Source organism: Rhinocladiella mackenziei (genome assembly GCF_000835555.1).
Source record: "Rhinocladiella mackenziei CBS 650.93 unplaced genomic scaffold supercont1.4, whole genome shotgun sequence".
Taxonomy (NCBI): domain Eukaryota; kingdom Fungi; phylum Ascomycota; class Eurotiomycetes; order Chaetothyriales; family Herpotrichiellaceae; genus Rhinocladiella; species Rhinocladiella mackenziei.
In genome coordinates this window covers 2,069,982-2,089,853 of record NW_013550601.1, presented here as the reverse complement: position 1 = coordinate 2,089,853, position 19,872 = coordinate 2,069,982, and the positions used below count along the sequence as shown (strand labels likewise).

General features: G+C 49.3%; 6 protein-coding genes across 6 annotated transcripts; 2 read left to right on the top strand and 4 right to left on the bottom strand.

Annotated features, from left to right (window-relative positions):
• Positions 1-4,607: 4,607 nt before the first annotated feature.
• On the bottom strand, positions 4,608-5,186 carry Z518_05899 (uncharacterized protein; the record flags this gene model as incomplete). Its single annotated transcript, XM_013416709.1, has 1 exon — positions 4,608-5,186. One exon carries the CDS (start codon positions 5,184-5,186, stop codon positions 4,608-4,610), a length of 579 nt encoding a protein of 192 aa, XP_013272163.1.
• Positions 5,187-11,524: 6,338 nt separating this feature from the next.
• Z518_05898 (uncharacterized protein) lies at positions 11,525-12,469 on the bottom strand (the record flags this gene model as incomplete). Its single annotated transcript, XM_013416708.1, has 2 exons — positions 11,525-12,032; positions 12,090-12,469. The coding sequence occupies 2 exons, from the start codon at positions 12,467-12,469 to the stop codon at positions 11,525-11,527; spliced, it is 888 nt and encodes a 295-aa protein (XP_013272162.1).
• A 2,119-nt stretch (positions 12,470-14,588) lies between these two features.
• Z518_05897 (uncharacterized protein) lies at positions 14,589-15,479 on the bottom strand (the record flags this gene model as incomplete). Its single annotated transcript, XM_013416707.1, has 1 exon — positions 14,589-15,479. One exon carries the CDS (start codon positions 15,477-15,479, stop codon positions 14,589-14,591), a length of 891 nt encoding a protein of 296 aa, XP_013272161.1.
• Positions 15,480-15,741: 262 nt separating this feature from the next.
• Positions 15,742-16,458, top strand: Z518_05896 (uncharacterized protein; the record flags this gene model as incomplete). Its single annotated transcript, XM_013416706.1, has 1 exon — positions 15,742-16,458. The coding sequence occupies one exon, from the start codon at positions 15,742-15,744 to the stop codon at positions 16,456-16,458; it is 717 nt and encodes a 238-aa protein (XP_013272160.1).
• Positions 16,459-17,345: 887 nt separating this feature from the next.
• Z518_05895 (uncharacterized protein) lies at positions 17,346-17,882 on the bottom strand (the record flags this gene model as incomplete). The annotated part of the gene is made up of 1 exon (XM_013416705.1): positions 17,346-17,882. The coding sequence occupies one exon, from the start codon at positions 17,880-17,882 to the stop codon at positions 17,346-17,348; it is 537 nt and encodes a 178-aa protein (XP_013272159.1).
• An 868-nt stretch (positions 17,883-18,750) lies between these two features.
• Positions 18,751-19,584, top strand: Z518_05894 (uncharacterized protein; the record flags this gene model as incomplete). Its single annotated transcript, XM_013416704.1, has 1 exon — positions 18,751-19,584. One exon carries the CDS (start codon positions 18,751-18,753, stop codon positions 19,582-19,584), a length of 834 nt encoding a protein of 277 aa, XP_013272158.1.
• Positions 19,585-19,872: the final 288 nt, after the last annotated feature.

The window sequence follows — 19,872 nt, the reverse complement described above, 5'->3', positions numbered from 1 at the left end:
GTGGGTTCTTCGAATTGCGGAAATGAAAATACAAATACCCAACAAACAGGGACAGGGGAATCCAACTTGTGCAGATGGGAGGTTTCGAAGGGGGCAATTGAGCGTGATGGCAAGCTAATGGACTTCTTCATTTATTGTTCAACTCCGAAAATAGATTTGAGCCTCAGCTCCTGACCTGAGTTCCGATATCTAACCTCTGACATAACATCGCTCATTGCACGTACATGCAGCCACTGACATTTCCAGCCCTTGTAGATGCTCCGCTCAAGAATTCCAGCTCGTCATCGTTCTCAGCAATATCAGCATATTGTGGACCATCTGAACTGCCAGAAGTGGCCAGGGCGATTCTGTGTTGAGCAATTTCTTCGGCACCTACGACGCGGAAGAAAGGGCGATCTCGGATCAACGTCTTCCTCACGCATACGCAGCTCGTAGGAGTACGTATAAAGTCTTGCCCCTTGCCTCCTGGTCGTAAGCCATGCATGGAAGAAAGTAAACATTTTGGTAGATTTGATGTTGGCGTCGCGAGCTTGTTTGTTTGAGAGCCAACTCGTCCGACCGCTGTTGCAAATCTTCCATGGTCTCCAAGTCGTCAGCGGGTAGTTCTTCCCATTCGTCGACGACGGCTCATTGAGAAGATGCAATCTGTTCATCTTCTAATTCTAGGAATGCACGAATTTGCCCAAGCTCGTCGAGGGGAAAGTGAATTCTTCTGACAAAGATTCCCAGTTGGACTCTCAGCCATATTGGGGCAGACCAATATGAAGGCAAAGAAGGAACGTTGTGGAAGGTCAGATCGTTGGATTGAAGGGTCTTTTTGCGTGCCTGGTGCTGAGAACGCCAATAAATGAACAATTGGTGTATGTTGATTTCGACAAATTGGAACCAGCTCTTTAGCTTCCGGGGGGCTGACCATGATAGCCGTCTCTGTTGTGCTGCAGAGAATCCATTGAACAGGGTGCTGTCCTCGGTTAGTAAAATGCTATAATATTCAAGTCAATGACTTATCATGGAGTCATCATTGATTTCCCGGAAGGTTGCAGAACGTTTCATGAACCAAATTGCATTTTCGAAGATCAAGCTGTTGGACCTCAAAAGACGGGATTTTGTCTTCTCGGATAGTCTCAGCCTCCATTACTACTTCGCACTCCTCTTCAACTTCTTGCGAGGCAGAGACGCATGACTGGCATTTCTGGTATCATGGAAGGCCATTTCTGCGTTGTCCCAGCTCTTTGATGTGTTTGGCAATGTTCCCCTCGCAATCTCTAGCATGTACACGTTTCTTAGAATTTTTCAGTTCGTGGTTCTTATGGGGATCGTCGAGATTTGCTCTTCGGAATCTTGAATAGTGTCCGTGTAAGCAAGGCGTTGTTTTCCATCCGACAGAAAGTTGAAGTAATTATAATTGATGTCTTGAGCATAGTATTGTGGCGGCAAATTTTCAAGATCTCGAGTTGTCTGCTCTAGTAGCTAATGAATTACTTCGCTAGAGTCAAGACGATCCCGCTTCTTGTGAAAGTCGAGGATAGGTTGGTGAACCTTCGCCAAAATGTGACTGACCGAGAAGTGGCAGGTTAACGAAGTCGCATGACTCCTTGACGGGGAAGACCCTTGGTTTGACCGAGACTCAGTATCACTGCACCATGAGCATTTGGCGGAAACTTCATGTCTGTCCCTCGAGTGCGAGATTCATCTAGGTAGACCAAGCAATCACTTAGATCCTCTGCGTATGGGGAAGCTGCCAAAGGCATTCGACATCCAGTTCGAGACAAGAAAATGCAAGCACGATTACTGTCGTCAAAGGACACCGCAGCAGCTGCTTCACAATCAATGTCAAGCTATTTTCTTGCAAGAGCTGGGTTGGTCATTTCGAGGATTGCAGCGCCAGAATCCATGAAAACCCGAATTCCTCTGCGGTGGGGTCTTTTTTAAAGAGCTCCTCCTCACTCATTCATCGATAAATGGGACAGCCCGAGCTAGGACTCTTTATGTCCAGCAAGGCTGTATCCCCTATTGCGAGGATGGAGCAGACACGTGAGCAATTCGGCGTTGGGATGTGTTAGTCTTCTTTGATGATCTTGCTTGATGGTTGAAGGCAGAACCAAGCGATTGTCATTTGTGCCACTGAATCCTGTCAGTGACGTTTGATCCTTGGCCGCTCAAGGGAAGATCCCATCCGCTTGCCGGCAGCTTGACCTTGATCAATCACCGTCGTGATGTGGGGTAGAGCGTTCCAGATCTCCAAGTTGATTGATATCCAATCGCGATGTCGATTTGCGAGGCCCGTGGAACCCTGAATCCATTGTCGGAGGTACACCCGTTGAGCATCCTTTTGGGACAGGCCTCCCGTACGATGGCTTTAATCGCTCGTCTCTCAAATAATGAGAAGTTTCCGGTATTCAACAAAGTTGTCCGGCCATTGCAAATGTCTGATATCAAATATTGCGCTGATCTGTCTTGCACATCAATTCGTAGCAAGAATATGAAAGGAATGCCTCCATGTCCGCGATCTACTACCTGGATGCTAGATGGGGATGATATTACAACCCACTGAGATAAAGATTGGACCAATCTCAAGACAGTCTGAATCGTCTTCCATTGATGGTTCCCGCCATCCACAGTAACCTGGGGCCTGGAAGTATAGAGTTCTAACAGCCATGGTGAAGTCGCTCTCGTCAAAACCGTCTCGGCTCACGCTGTAAAACCATTCTGCACTTTGATCATTTGCTCTGCTTCTTGTACCCGGTCATCTAGCAAAGAGTTGTTGGCCGCAGAGCATGAATGACATCACATGTTCTGGGAGAGTTATAATGACCCCAAAAGTCTTGAGCATGGATCTGTGGATTCGCCGTAAATCTCCACGTTTTCAGGGGTGAATGGCAGATGCTGCAAATCCCGATTTAATAGCCCTCCGAGCCGAGACTGTCGCAGTTGAGCAGTCTGTAAAAGCAATCCCTTTGGGAGGACGACTCTGCAAAGTGACTTTCCATTTGCGAGAATGGATGCGGCCATGGGGATGATCATTGCTATATCAAGTAGTTAGGAAGAACAAACCTATAAATATTACTTCGCAAGATGGTTTCTATCAAGCCATCATACTGAAGCTGTGGCGGAAGAGTAGCAAATTGGAAACGCGGTGTAAGAAGTCTCCTTTCTTGAATGTCTGGTGTTTACTGGCCTGTGCAATGAAGAGATCAAGTTCAACTCGAGTGATCGTGACGGGGTATATGAGCACTTCCTGGAATTACGAAAAGTCTCCTGCTCCCTCGGGTGATCGCGAATGAAGTTACCATTTCATTCATCTGACCTTCTAGGAGGATTTGGCCCGCCCAATATTTTTGGGCGAAGCATGATTCCATGTCCTATCCGATACTCCGAGGAAGAAAACAACACCCGTTCTCGATCACACCATAGGCACATTTTTCAAAAGGAGAAATGCAGTTTATGGTACGACATGTTATGGATGTTTGCTGCAGGTCTATTTCAAGCCCGTAGGTATCAAAACGGCACTATATTGGGGCCGCGCAGTTTCAGTCTCAGACCCAAGCAGGCTGAGGCGAACAGGGGTGTCCTGTCTTTTGGCGTTTGTTGGCACACCCCCTGCTTTGGAAACCGCTGATCAACCTCCGTCAGTCAGTCTGCGCAAGCCCAATGGCCGAGAATGGCCAGGGGTAAAAGGAGAAATACGCCACAAACCTTGTCGTCGTCATCAATTCAATTTCAACGTCCACGTCAATGTCACTGTGATTGTGATTGTGGTGTCAGTGTTATTGTCAGCCTGACGTGTTTTGAGAACCAAAGATCCGTGACTGCCAAAATGGGAATTGAGAAAACACCTCGAGAATACAAAAATGGTGAGCGACGGTGAGAACGTGATTTTGTCTAAGCCTTTCCATTCTGTGAAAATCCGTTTCCCTGCTTGTCTGGCGTCAAGAATCGAAGTCTATATCTTGTGTAAAAGTGTCCCATTTCGATAGTACAGCGACAGCTTGGACGGCCTTGCTTTACTTGTATCGTTGGGGCAGAAAGGGTTTCCAACAGAAAAAGATTTGTTCCTCCCGCCATCTGCACACGCTATGGGTTTGACCGGATGCCCCAGTCCAAGTACCTCAAAGTCATGTCGATAATTTTGGCATGAAAGCCATCAGTTCTTCAAGGACAGAGGAAAAGAAAATGCCTGCCAACTTCCCGACCGCCTGGGAGTCCTTTTCGTTGTCAAACTTGGAAGATGTATCCCCCATCGTCGCCGTTGCTAATCATGTAATGTCGTCATGACTTATCTTGCATTCATGATATCATCTATAGATTTTTGTTGCTTTTAACGATCGTATTCAAGCATGAATGCCGTCAAAGTTTTGGTATTCCACGGGAGACCTGTCGCCGGGGTTGGAGATGATGGTAAGTAATGATCGTCGAGATCGGGTACTAAACCTGCAGGGATAGTAACCTGTCCATGTGTCGACTCATGGAGGATGTTGTAGTAAAGGAGTGTCTTTGCAGGCAGTGTGAAGCGGATAATGAGGCGGCAGAGCTAGCTGCGCGAAAGATGCGGAAAACTTTGACGGGTCATTTTTGCTCGGTCACCTGGGCCATTCATCGCTGAACATCTATGCACGCTTAGGCATGTGGCGAGCGTGGACACGGTAGTGGATGTGACCATCTCTATACTGGACGCTTCGCTTGGCAGCACCACCTGGACATACGGTCAAGACGAGATTAGAGTCCTCATCGCAAACCATGGTTCGGACGTCATCTGGAGCATTATAGGCGGCACTGCAAACGGATTCGCCGGCAGGGCAGTCGATGACGACACAGGTGGGGTTGCTGGGATCGTTTTGCATGGAAGGAACTATTTCCATACCACCAGCAGAGAAAGGATAGCCGTCAATGTTGGAGAGATCATAAGAGACCTTGCCGTTTGCCCAGGTGAATTCAAATTGGGAGATTGGTCCAGAGGTAGTGGCATTGGGAGAAAGCTTGATAGAGATGCCAACACCCTCTTGGCTGAATGACTCGGTGTAGCTGCCTTGAAGTTGTTGCATGCTAGCAGTGTAGGACTGGCCGACAGACGCATAGTAGATGGGATAGCCGCAGTTATTGACGACGGTAGCGGATCCTAAAGCCAGAGTAGCGGGAGCAGAGGCAAGCAGCACGGCTGCGCCAGCGAGAATGTTCTTGTATTGCATTTTGATGCAGTTTGGATGTTGGTTTGGTAAGGACGGTGAAGTCTCTAGGACTGAGTATTGATAGAATTGGCCAAAAAAGGAGTGGTCCAACGTCGACAGGGCTTCTTTCAGCAAAGGAATGATGCTGATCGGAGGCCTGCTCGAGATTCTTTTCGGAAGGGAAAGAGAGGGAAGGATTGACTAGAGTAAATTGGCAACAGAGAAGAGGACGTGGTTTAAGTAACTTCCTTCATATCAACAAACCTCGAGCCGCCCGAGTAAACTCAGCTCCGGCGCCCTGGACATGAGGACGGACCCCTCCTGGGCCGTTCAGAGATTTTCGCGGATCCATTAGCGCCGTCAACCACGGCCGTGGGGCGAATTCCAGAACGCCATTGGTGTTAGAACAGAGAATGGGGAGGGAGACCAAAGCATTCTCCATGCTGGGTAGCTGGGCGAGAAACGTTGAAACGTTGATTACCGACGCCGCGCATTTTTTTTTCTTCCTGGTGTCTGCCCACCGTCATGGAGAGTGAAGTGAGATGGGGCTTGTTGGATATTCCATTTGCATCGAAAATAGGGGGCCGAGCGCAACCCTAAAGTTGAGGTTCCTGGAGCTAATGCAGGCCACAACGGATCCGACTGGGTCAATCCTGGGCCATCCGAACAAGGATTGTCCAGACCCATCATTTTTCCAGGTATCAAAGTCCGTCGATTGGATCTTGTCCGGAAGGTCGCCAAAAAATGCCGTAGTCAGTGCCGGAGAGACTAAGCGCAAGATGGGTAGGCTTCAGGCACCGGGAACGTTCGCACCCAAAAGCCTCCCCGACTGCTCGCTTGTGCCTTCCACGTGTCAACGGGAGCGGATAAAATGGTGCGGTCGTTGGTCGTTGATCTAACGGGAGTCCGCACTCAAAGGACTTGTGCTTGAATTGATAGGACTCGAGCATGCCGCGCCCGAGTGTGTTGTCGCAGTTGGTCTTACAACAGAACAAGCATTGTCGAGTCGCCTTGCGCCACATATTGCCAGTTCCCAGGAGGGTCGCCGCTTCTAAGGGATCGTACCTCTTACTGCTAAACAGGGAAAAAATCTGACTTGTCCGGCGGTCCACAAATTTTTGCAAAATTTCAGGAGTTCTCGGGATGACACGTTCGCGCAAGAGTGCAGATCGTATCCCAATACGTCAGGGGTTGCTTAGCAGTATTCCTCGCCAAAGGAAAACCTCTCAGCTGGGACAAGATTCTCGGCATAGGTACAAAGTTTCCAACGGGGGTTTCCAAGGCTTTTGTCGTCCAGCCGGTCAAAACTCAAAGGTTGCTGGCTTAATGGTTCGATGTGCCTCTCCCGAATCCCACCTAAGAACATTGCCTTTGCATTGAAATTCTGGTTTACACGGCCTGCGTAAGTTACATCATGGTTGCGATTAGTGTTGGAATCCGATGGATTGCATCTGGTACCCACTAAACGAAAGCTTTACAAATCGCGACTCTGGATACCCAACCACCCGCGTGGCGCGTAAAGTTCATGCGTTGTGAACGTTAGATATAGGTTTTCGCAGTGCGCATAGACTTCGTCGCATTCACACCCTGGTCATGGAGGATGGTCGCAGAACAAAAGGCACCAATGCACAATCCGTCGCTGTAGCAGAAAGAAGAGGTAGTGGCACTGAGGAATTTGGCTTCATGTGTACCTCCCGTGGTTGTTTAGCGGGGTTGGTTCCCTCAGAACTGCTGTGTAACATTCAATAGCACCAAATATTGGATTTCTGGCATAGGCGTTTAGAACACGCATGCCATCGTGGTTGATCGCCTCATCCTAGAGGACAAGTCTTATAGAAATCATCTCTTCCTCGTCTAGCTTCGGGATTCAAATAGTCACGAAGCGCATCTCTGAATCGAGTTGTACGAGATTAGTCCAAAGGTGTTCCACAGAATGCTCGGAATTGATAACGGCGCCATGCGTTTTCACGACGTCAAAGTAGACCATGGTCTTATTGCGACTTCGATAGTGCAGGTTGGCAAAGACCTCTGCCAATTCACAGAACATAAAATTGCCAAGTCGTCGGCAGGATGCGATGAAAAGTGTAGGACCCTACGCCAGGATAGCCTTGAACAAATCCGGTAACGATAACTGATTGGATAGCACGAAGAGTAGAATCAAGACATCTCGCACAGGTGACACAATACGGTAGAGGAAGCAGCAAAAGATTTGGTCCAGATTGAGCCTATGCAAAGGAAATACCGGCTGCATGCAAGGGCGACATGGTGGAAAAAAAGGAAAAAGGTCGCAAAAGCTCAACATCAGTTGCCTTGAGATGCAATTGGCAAAAGCAATTTGCCTAGAAGTGCATGTGGCATCCCACAAAAACGTCAGATGGATTTGTCTGGATATGGTGGTATGGATCTTGAGCATTGCAAATAGAGGGAAACACAGCGGAGGTGGCTGGCGAATATTCTCTATCCGAGAGACCGGGAAGCAGAAGGAGTTGGTTTACCGAAGCCCTTGCATGTGGAAAGTTCAATAGTCAACCCTTGAGAAGGATCAAGACGGTATCGACAAAACCAGCTCCCAACAGTAAATGTTGAATTGTGCCCGTAAGCCTTCTTCCCATGACTATGTGTATCTTGTATCATGGGTTGAGCGATGGAGTGCCGACGGCAAGCCGAAGACTGAGAACGGAAGACCTGATTGGGATTCAAGCCAAGGTTTGAAGGACTGGTTATTGCTTTTCGGTGGAAGCATTCTCGTGCGGTCTTCGGCCCTCGCAGGTCTCCGCTGATAACAAGAGCCGTCGTATACCATACTCTGGGCATTAGGTGGAAGGAGTACCTGGACTACCTGAGCGGGTGGTACGTAGGTGGACCGAAGGTGAGAAAGTAACTTCGATCCAGCGAATAGATGATGAGATGAGGATGACTAGATTCCAGGATTCGTAGTGTTCTCAGCGTACCCTGTGGACCATAGGCTGGTCGCGAAAAGCGAAAAAGAAAAAATGAGAAGCGAGAAAGAGAAGTTGAGTTGATACTGTAAATCCCGCCTTCGGGGAGTTGTTCCGGCTGCAACTCTACCGCCACGGGTTTTCCTCTTTCCTTCGATACCTCCCCCTCCTCTCACGCCAAAAGCTCTTCCCCTCGACTCACCTTCTGCTCCCAGAGCCTCGCTAAGCCTCGACGTTCCTCTTCATTGAAAACACCGACTTTGGTCAATTTCGGACGATGGGATCTATTTGAGATGCTGGGGGTCTCGATCCGGTTCCCCCTCTAATCTGTCTGGATTGCACAGTTGGGGCCCCCTTGCGGTACTCCTGCGCGACAATGATGACTTCACCTTTCTTCGAGTGCCTGGGGAGGACCGGCTCGTCCTCCTAGACATAAATGGCCCATCCTCATTTCCGCGACTTGTTCTCTTTCTACTCGGTAGTTGCGGTAAGTATCCTCGTTGGGACATTGCTTTTCGTGCTCGCTGCAGTGTCCACTGTCTCTGCAACGGCTTTCGACAGCGACCTCAACAAGGTGAAGTTTATATGAAGAATCACTTTTCACTTCTCTCTCCTACCTTTCCACTCCCACGGGTGAGCCTGTATTCTTTCGCAACACGGTTCGCCGGGTCGACCTCGTCCTAGGATCCATGTCCGCAACGTCCATTCTCGATATATCTCGACCATGTACTCGGGTCCCTTAGACTCTAATTCGGCCAATTGCGCCTCCTCAGTTTCAGTTAATCGGTCCCCTCGTTCGATGATCGCCTTCAAGGTTCTGAGCCCTGTCGTGTCTAGTGGCGCAATCCATGTCGTCAATATTGACAAATTTAAGGCTTCGAATAAAATGTTATTCCCCAGCTTGCGGGTTAGATCGAGACGGTCGGTGCACGAAATCTCCTCGAACAATACATTGACTCCTGCTTGTCATGAGGTTCAACGTAGATGGGGCGTGAACGTTTGGTCTCCGGTTTAGAGTCAATAGCCTTCGCCTTGGTAGTCTCTGTTCGAGTCTTTAAGTTCAATTCCATCCGCGGGATGTCCTCTGCCGGATTTTCATTTGCTCTGTTTTGGATGAAATCGCCCCCCCCTCCTCTGGCTTATGCATCATTCTTCACTGGCGGAAAGGCACGGGTCATCACTCGATACGGAAGTCGTTACCTTGTCGCTGCGGTTTTCCCACGACTCTGTCGCAGCTTGGTCGTTGGTGGTTAAACTGGACGGGTAAACTGGACGGGTAAACTGGACGGGTAAACTGGACGGGATCATAACATCTTCAATTGAAAGCAACTCGTGGCCGGTCTCTTCAGGTACGATTGTTGAATTCGGCATAGAGGCCAGCGCTGCAGCAGGACTGGCCATCGAGATCTGGGTCTGAACTTGTGGAATTGCTCGAGCCCGTGCAGCATTGTTTTTTGCTTGTCCAGGAGTACTTCCGAGGTACACGTGTTCTCTTGTTGCTGTTTCTTTGCGTGGTACTGCTCCGAGCCTTATGAGATACTGCCGAATCTGAAGGGTTTTTCTCGTGCAGGCATTAGAAGCTTCAAGGATCTGGTCGAATGCACTGGGTTTCGCGACGCTTCATAGGTTCGGTGGTCTACCCTTCCAGCTTTGTGCAGCTTTGTGTTCGTTGTTGGTCGTTTGTACGACATCCGCCTCGGATTCAGAGTGATGCAGAACATTCAAAACAGAACCTAGTTCCTTGATGATCATTGCGTGGTATGGGTTAAGGACCAGTTTTGGTCCATTCCTTTCGGCGAAAATAGAACTCTCTGAAAGGCATATTTGTTATTTCCGTAGCTGTGATATAAATTTTGACCTGTAAAAGTGTGATTGCTGAATCTTTTGGCTCGTAGAAGAGTCTCGGTGAATGTAATACAAGCAGGCAGATTCTTCGAAGTCTATATCTCAAAGTCGGCATTGTAGTAGTTCGACTCATGCGTCAAAAGTAGAGCAACGCTTTCAAAAGGACCCCAGAGTGGGAGAGCGGTGGATTTGCAGGCGTTGTCCCTACTGTTCAAGATTCTGCTGTGAACTTCGCGGCCGTGCAGCAACTCAGCTTTCGCCAACATTGATGCACAGATGTTCCTCGTATGGCTCTCATGGCAATCCAGAACAGGTTCTGGGAGAGTCTCAAGACCCTCAGATATCCCTGGAGCGTCGATGGAGATGGTCAAATACTAAGGTCCCCGGGGTGTAAAGATTGCCCATCAACATAGCAATGCAGCGTTAGTTGAGTCGGCCGTTTCACTGTCATCTTGGGGGGATAAAGTTGTGTACGATGGTTGAAGAAGATGGTGCGCTAGAGGAGCATCCAATGATCCAGACGCACAGACTAGTGTATCTCGAGGTGAATGCCTCTAGCCTGCTAGTCTCCAGCTATTAAGCTCCTTGACTTTGCATTGATCGTATGCCACATCGAGGGATTTCAATGATCTGTTGAGCTCGAAATCTTTTCAGATCTTAGAATTGCAAGGCACAGATGTTGCACGTACCTCTCAAATCTCGATTTGAAGCGTCTGGAGATCTTTCTGGAGCGAAAGGGTCAAAGTCTCATGCTCTTTGGTGAGATCGCAATCTGATGGATGAGGATGCAAGTTGCCTTCGTGCACCGCAGTAGTGAACCGCAGGAGCGACACGGTACACGTGACAGGCCAAGCCCATAGGTACCTGCAAATTGGGCACATGACGGGCTAGTCTTGACAACGCCAAGACTGACCACAGAACTAACCGCAAAAACCACATAAACCCAAAAAAAAAAAAAAAAAATGGAACGACACCTGCAGGAATTGAACCTGCGCTCTATAGCACAATTAATACAACTTTCTCTTAGCACAGACTTGCTGTACACATACCCCGAAGGAAATGCCTTAGCAGATATAGCACTAAAGTTGTGGTCAGCACGACAGTCGACACCAAGGCTCATGGGTGTACTTGCGGGCACCGCGTTAACCACTCCTACAGTCTTCATTAGACGGTCACAATTGAGGGAAAAGTTAAACTGTACCGCCAAAGTGTCCACAACATTTAAATGTGGTAATTGTTGTGGCCGGTTTGGGCTTTTCAAGATATATCATGCATTAAATTGCGGTAGTCGAGCCCTGGATGCCGAGGGCGCTAAGCTACGATGGACGTTTTTCCCCCCACTGTCAATTGCCGTCCTTCTCACCGACCTTCTCAAAACTAACCGGCTATCCCTGAGAATCTCGAGATCGTGATCAAGGTTTAGCTGTCCTCCTATCCTCGGATCTCGACTGTGCGCATAAGCAAGCGGGAGTATCCATCCCCTTTTGCTCCCACTCCTCGGAATACACGGTCCTATGTCTACGCTGAACGGTAAATGTTCTGATTATACTGTCCTCGATGACTCCATGTCACCTCTTAGTTCTGATTGATCAACCGTACCAGACATACTGCAGCTCCTGCTGCTATGACGCCTACTACCAGCATTTGAATTGCTCCTCCAGTGCAAGCCTGATAATTCTCTCGGCCGGTCCAACCCCGAACAACTCCGGTTTTCACATACCCAAACATTAGCAGCACAACTGCCATTAGACCGATACTCCACCATAGCCCGGTGAGAACATCAGATCGAACCACGATAAAGTATGGTATCAGAGGAATAAAACCGCCGATGAAATAACTGATTCCCAAAGTAAGTGCTGACAGATAGGGCCGGCCTCTCTCTGGTTTTGCGGCCTGAAAATGGTTTTGCATGAGGAAGTCCTTGAACATCGGAGAGGATGCTTTGATGTGATCGGCTACCCGACTCGTCTCTTCCGCCGACAATCCAAATTGCTCGAAATACTCCCGGACACAATCACTTGCCGCGTCGGGCTCGTGCAAAATCAATGTGTTACAACTCCGGTCCGTGGCTTCGTAGGATTCACTGTTACGTGTCAGTCCTCGCGATGAACAGACCAAGGAACCAAGGAGGTTGACTTACACTTCGCTTTTGGCACCAACATATCCACCGAGGCCCATGGATATCGCACCAGCAATGAGTTCGGCTAATCCACCCAGAATCACCACCCTGGTATCCCCCAAAGCGGTCAAACCAGCCGTGAGGGCGAAGGGGACGGTAAGTCCATCTGATAATCCCAGTATGGCATCGGAAACAAGTCTCGCATCAAGCCGAAAGCTCCAATTGGACCAAAAGTCACACTTGCACGTGCGGGAATTTTTGTTAGACGAGAGCACGGGCGTCTCTTGGCCATTAGCAAGGTCCTGGAGAGTTGTCGTTCTTGACAAAAGGGGCCTATTTGCCTCCAGATCGGGTGCCGTTGGTAACGTCTCTCTTCCAGAACACTGTCGATTCTGGTTCATGGCGGTCTGCTTGCCGCACTTCTCGGGGGCTAGGCCAGACGGGGGGCTTGACATGAATGAAGGTGTTTCAGTCGGGCTCGGTGGAATCGAATTTTTAGATGATGAGTTCCTTCAGTGCGATTCAAACAAAGTAGCATGGGTCTTCCTTTTGAATTCTTGTTTTCTTATTATAAGGCTAGAGCAAAGTCCGGAGCCTGGGTGGATGATTTACTGCTGATGGACGAAATTCCTCCCCCAGAGTCTTGGATTAGCCAATGAGAGGAGCGACAAAGGTCAGCGAGCCAAAATCTGTCACCTCTCTCCCCTGACCACTCGACGGTAAGACAGGAAACGCCGAAACAAATGATTGGCGTTACTGATGCAGCCAAGGACGCTTCGTGCATCAAAGCTGGACTCGATTCGAGGTCAAGTTCTTTATACACGATGTATGTTGATGACGGCTTTCGCTCTTCGGTCGTAACACTTTTTCAGGCCGAACTGGTTGACCACGTGACCTCAGCCTCGTTGATGTAGTCTGATGCCTGCATCGCTCAGTGGTGCGATGAGATTATATTGGTGATCCTGAGCATCTGGACCGCCAGAGCATCTACTGAGGCGTTGCGGCTTTTCTGAGCCAATCCATGGACTGGTCATTCTGGTTGGTTCCATATGTCGCGGTCATCGTGGACAAAATGACATCCGAAAAAGCTGTTTCTGGAGTGAACCTCGATCAGAGCAGATTCCTTGCGCAGCTTTTTTCCCCTCTCTCTTGCCTTCCCGCTCTTTTTGCTCCTTCACATCACTTCCATCAACACCATTCGCTTGCAGTATCGGTTCTTGGGCTTAGCTCTTGTGCTCAACTCTTAGCAGCTGTTCTATCCACTCGTTCACTCTCTACTGTATCATTCCTTCAAACTTTTGTTTCCACCCCTGTCGTCCAGCCGCACACTCCCTCCAGCCTCAAGATGCACAGCAAAGCCCTCTTTCACCTCTGCCGTCCTGGCTCATCTTTCGGTATCCTTAGGCCCACCCAAAATGCTACCGGCTCCTCACATGATGTTGCCACCGAAAATCACCTTACTCTGCATTGAGTTGAGCTCCTCCGGGATCCCGGTCTCTTGGACTTACCCTAGGAATGATCAACAGAAAAGGGAGAAATCTGCTTCATAAACGAGCACCCGTCATGTGCACATATTAGGAAATTTGCGGATCGCGTTTTCAGCCTAGAGTCTGCTTCAAAGGTACGTAATCTTGCATCAGGCTGTACTCTACATCTCCGTGGAATGCTCAACTGAGGTATTAGCATCCGAGGTCCTCCAATTGACACTGAGCTTCTTGCTCGTTCAGCTATGCCTCAAACGCCGAGGGTAACGACCTTCCCATCATTGCCACGGCTCCACCCGTCAAACTTGGATCGAAGGATGCGACAACACATCATATCATTTGCCAGAGAAGTTTGGAGAAATCAGTGAAGAGATCCAATCTGCGACGCCAGCCTCAGTCCAAGCGGTTATGCCCGACGATCCCAATGCGGCACGATCCTTGGCCAATGAATTCTCGGAGCACCCTTTCCCATCCTGGTATACCAAAATGTCATCGACATGTCACGAACTCCTATTCTACTGTCAAGACTCCTCTGATGTCTCCTACTGCCACAAAACCTCCAAGAACACTGAGAACACTGTTATTCGCATTTCCGTTGTTGATAGATGAGTGTTCAGTGTCAAGACACGGATCAGCCAGCTCTCCCAGACAGCCAATTCGCATTCAGAAGAGGCCAAGCGACTTTCCCAAAACAGCCAGGGGCAATTCCGAAAGAGCAACTCAATGACGTGATTCAGCATTGGCAACCGCTCCACGAGCACAATCATTGTCGGTTGCTACTGAGTCTTGAGTAGCTGGTCCCGAGTCTCAGAGTTGTATCGGCGGCTTCCAGAGCGGTACATGACGTGAATAACCGACGAAGAGGGCGGTGTATGTTCGTCGCAATATAACCAGGTGGCATTGTTTTTCGGCATCGGGGCAGCTGTCGCATGTCTCACACTGGCTGTTGTTCTCTATAGACGGGCCTTATCGACACGTGTTGATGGTTTCATGGGAACAGTATCAGGTTCGATCAGTAATGTAGTATTGTTAATATTCACCTCCAACCACCAACTCTTCCTTCATCCCATCTTGCTCGCATTTCTCTTCTTTTTTCTAGCGTCGTAGCGCCTTCCTTGATTCTTCGAACCCACTCGGTTACCTCTTTTTCAGTCGCCTTCCCATTTCCACCCCCGTAATATGCGTCATCGTCGTTTGAGCCTTCCAGGAAACTTTCGTGCATAGCTCTCAATAACGCTTCCTGTTCATTTATACTCGACAGTAACCGCTGATACATTTGTCGAGGCCCCCACGGGGACAATGCATCATCCATGTCACTTTGTTTCCTCCTCCACTGCGTCTGTAAAGAAGTATGATTCAACAATAACTGCGCAGTGTCATCTCTCAACTGACGCACTTGGCTCTCAAGTTGAGTGACTTGCTGCGCAAGTTGGATGTTGGCTTGAATTGCATCCTGGAGCGGGGCGAGAGAAGATGCGTATGATGGATGCGTTGACGCCAACGAGGCAATGAGAGAAGGATTGTTGACAAGTGGATGGAGCTCGCTAATCGGCTTGTCCTGAAGCTGAGGTGGGATCCAGCGGTCGGAGAGGGATGGAGGCGGAATGGGAGTATGTGATTGTTGCGGTAGGGTAGGTGGCGTCGGCCTTGAGGTTGATGACTGTGTCGTTGGGAGAGGTGGTTGGGGCCGAGGCGAGTTCGTCACTTCAGCTACTTGTGCAGCAACTGTTGTAGGTGTTGACGACAGAATCGGTGTGCCAGATCGACTGGGGTTTGCGCTCTGTGAGATATGCGAAATGGGTTTGGGTGGTGGAGGTGGTGGTGCCGCCCCCGTGGTCGTAGGTGATGTTGGCGGTGGTGGTGAGGTTTGCGTGGCGCTGGGGGGGATCCCTGCGCCAGGCGAAGAGGTATAAAATGATTCGGACATTGTTTGCGAGGGTGGCTGTATATTCAAATGCTAGCATGAAAGTGTGGTGCTCTTCCGAAACTGACAGTTAGTGTCTCGCAGCCTTGCGATTTGCGGAGGAAGGCTGGCCGACAAAGTTCTTAGCCTTATCGCATTTTTCTCCATTCAAATTTCCACTTCAACCAAACCTTTAACTCACCAAAATTTCAGCAGTTTTGCTACTTTCCTCTTCTACATCATCAGCTCTTTCCACTCTCCTGGATTTATTTGACATACATCCATCATGGACTACCAAAACCGCGCTGGCTCCAAGTTTGGCGGCGGTGGCGTCGCCTCCCACTCCGCAACCAACGCTGACCGGCGCGAACGTCTACGCAAACTCGCTCTCGAAACCATCGATCTTGACAAAGACCCTTATTTCTTCAAGAACCATGTTGGCTCCTTTGAATGTCGACTTTGTCTCACAGTCCACCAGAATGATGGCTCATACCTCGCGCACACCCAAGGGCGAAAACACCAGACAAACCTCGCGCGTCGAGCAGCACGCGAGCAAAAGGAGATGCAGAAGGATGGCCAGATGATGGGAGCGGGCATGATGGGCGTCCAAGTGCGAAAGAACATGGTCAAGATCGGACGGCCGGGGTATAAAATTACCAAAATCCGCGATCCGTTGACACGACAGGTCGGCTTGCTGTTTCAACTATTGTACCCTGAGATCGCACCGGGCGTGCAACCGCGCGTCCGTTTCATGAGTGCCTTTGAACAGAAAGTCGAGGATCCGCCGGATCGGGATTACCAGTATCTCCTCGTTGCCGCAGAGCCTTATGAGACGTGTGGGTTCAAGTTACAGTCGCGCGAAGTGGATCGGAGGGAAGGACGGTATTGGACTTGGTGGGATGCGGATGCGAAGGAGTTTTGGTGCCAGGTTCTCTTCAAGACGGAGAGAGACGAGCGCTATAGTAACGTGCCCGGGTTGGCACCTACGGCAGGGAAGAGATGAGGTGAACATACGACAATGACGGGGCAAAAGATGAAACACCGTGAAATTAATAATGTTTCCAAGAACAAAGTCAGCAAAAGGAAGCTTCGGATAAACATCGACAACAATAACAACATAATATTCGATAACCATCAAAATATCCGGAGCATTGTTTGACTGTCCAACAGCATTTTCTTGGAAGGAGTCGCTACGGACTTCCCGTCGAAGATTGTGGGCTGCTCGACTGAGAATTCACAACCAAGTCCAGAAGCTCAGCAGACTTTTGTCAGTGCCCAACAGCTCAGTGCTGATCCGAAATCACTCAACTATAGTGCGTCTCAATGATGGCAATTGGCGAGGCGTTGGATAATCTTGCATGTGGTGGTGGTGGAAGAGGAGGAGATATGAATTCTATGACGGTTTTCCGGCCATTATTTTCGCCAAATGTACAGCAAAGGATATCAATCACAGGCATTGGGAAGATGGTCTAGCATGGGAGACCGCCCAGGGTGGAAGAGATACGAATTCACAAGACAGACTGAATACGCGCTCAGCAAATCTGAAGGAGTTCCCTCGACCGACAGAGAGATATCCAAGTTGATATATCAAAGAACAGAATAAAAGAACAAGATATTAGCCAGGCTTCCTACGTCAGGGAGCATCTACCGAATTTCTACTCATGACTTAGAACCAATACGCCGTCTTTCTTTGTATCTATGTCCGTTTCATCGCAAATTGTCCGCGGGTTCATAAATCATCCTCCTTTCCATGACTGGATAAAGGCACCCCAGTGCCTCCTGGTATTTCCCTGCTATTTTGTGCTCCATACGCCGTCGCCATGCATAGCATTGCAGAACCAAAAAGTTTCGTGAGTCATTTGTTATGGCCAGTGGAATGCGGTGATTGAATCATTGCTGAGCCATCTGAGCCTTGCCCAACAATATCACATCACCAAATTCCTTTAAGCTGAAATCTCGATCAACAACATTATCCATCGCGCGTTGCATGTCCTCTTGGGCCTTCTTATTCTTCCATCCCCAACCAGGTCGTTCGTCCCGCTCGTTGGGGCCCGATGATGAATATGGCAGGCCCTCTTCCCTCGAACCCTCGAATTGGGGCTCAGCATGGGATCTCGTTGCACCTCTGGTCGTAGCAGTGTTTGTGGCACCCGTGTATCCGCCGTTCGACATCGGGGTGACCATTGGCCGATTCACGTCTTCGCCTTGGGTCTGAGAGCGGGGGGGAGAGAGTTCGCCCGGAGCTGCGGCGTTGAGGTGGTCGTTTGCAGGAGTTCTTGGGCGGTCGCTCATGGCACCACTTCCGGTGTCACCGTGTGAGTCCGGATAGAGGTTGTCGTCTTCGTAGGTTTCGTCTATGTCGACGGTGTCTTGAGCCGCGGAGGGCGTTGAGATGGTTGATGTGGTCATTGTTTCATCGAGGTCCATAACCGCGATCTTTGAGGAAAAATTTGAAAGTTGAGAAGTTACAAGTGAATGCAAGAGAGAGGAGGGTCGAGGGGAGAAATAGCCAGTCCTCTGCTCAGGCTCTGCTCAGCTATGAATACAAAGGTGAAATCGGTACAACATACCAAGCCCGCTCCGGTAAAGCACTCACCCAGGTCCTGTATGATTTGACTCGGTCTCATTTCCGCGCATAACTACCATATGAGGTGAAACCATTCACGCGGGACCCGAAGGATTCACAGACGCCTTGAACAAACAGAAGATGAGGAAAGCAATCGGAACAGAGAGCCCTGGAAGGACAATACTGGTTGAAGAGCTCCTCAACAACACCTTGGGCTACCGACCAACCCCTGATAAGCCGTCACCTCGGACCCTCCAGGCAAACAATAACCCCAGAAAATAAACAATTCTGCGGGGCGCTAGTCCCCCGGTATGCTAGATCGTGACAGGTTGGATTTATGAAGCAGCACAGGAGAGATGCATAAATGGTCGAAGGAGTCGCATCAGAAATACATGTTAATACCTTCCCACATCTGATTTGAACCAACATTCTCTCCTTTGGGCATCTGTCTAATCTGAGGGTGGGACACTAAACCAAAGTCAGGAGCACGACCACAGTTTGCCGTCGTCGTTGTTGCGAGAAATTGCATGGCCCAAAGATGATTCGGGTCCGAGTCGACCATCGGCCTCCGCCATCGTTTTGGATATAAGTATCCCCCCCTTGAAGACTTGACGGTTTTGGTTCCATTATCTGTCTGTTCGGCACCCACGCAGATGGTTGCAGATCAAAAAGTCCACTTCGACACACTTATTCTTCTCTTCTCCAACATACGCAGGTCAGAAAACCAAGATGCCATATTTTGAAGTTGAAGGCGCCTCTCTCTATTATGAGACCGTTGGCAGTGGTCCTTTGTTATTCTGCATCCACGGCGGCAATGGATCAGGAGACATCTGGAAGCTCTTGGCCGAGTCACTCAAGGATCAGTATACGGTTGCCTTCTATGATCGTCGAGGGTTCTCCCGAAGTTACTTGGCCGGCAGTCAAGACTATGAACACCGACTTGAACGAGACGCAGATGATGCTCGTGAACTTATTGAGCATCTCTCCAAGGACCCTGCGACCGTAATTGGAAACAGCTCCGGAGCCATCGTATCTCTGGCACTTTTGAGCCGTCACCCCGACGTTATCCGTGCTCTTATTCCGCACGAGCCCCCGGCAATTATGCTTCTTCCGGACAAGGACAAATTATCAGCCAGGCAAAGAGATGTATACGACACCTATCGAAAACGAGGCGTATCACCTGCGTTGAAGAAATTCGTCGAGCTCAACCAAGCCGGTCCTGAGGGTCAGATCATGGTGGCTACCTTTGACCCGCGAAGCGGACCATTTGTGTCCCAGAACATGATGTACTGGTTCGAACGTGAATTCCTGGATTATCCACTCCATGAAATTGATCTCGCTGCTCTGGAGAAAAATAAGCACCGGCTCCTTCCGGCCAACGGGCAAATGACGAATCCTGAAGCTTTGCAATATCGCGCCAATGTGGTGCTTTGCAAAAAGTTTGGTCGCAAGCTTATGCTTCTTCCGGGCGGGCACGTGGGATTTACATCCCATTTTGAGGCGTTTGCGAAGCAATTGTTGGAAGCTTTGAAGGAGTTTGAGAAGACTCCTGGCAAATTGTGATGGTCACATGGCATAATCGTATTGGTCTTTCAGCCATTGCTAGCCACTTGATGAATTTCGCAATCCGTTGTATTTGACTTCAAGCCATTCCGTACTGCTGTGAATAAAGGAGTGTCCGAGAGCTTGCTGTCAAATCTTTGCCTAGTCCGTCGCTTCTCCGTTTGCGGGACAATGAGTCGAAGTGGGACACAACAGCCGACACATAGCCGCCGTCTATCTCCATATTGTCATCTTCACTTATCCTTTTCGTAGAGGATGTCATCCAACAAGCCACATATCGATTTCTTT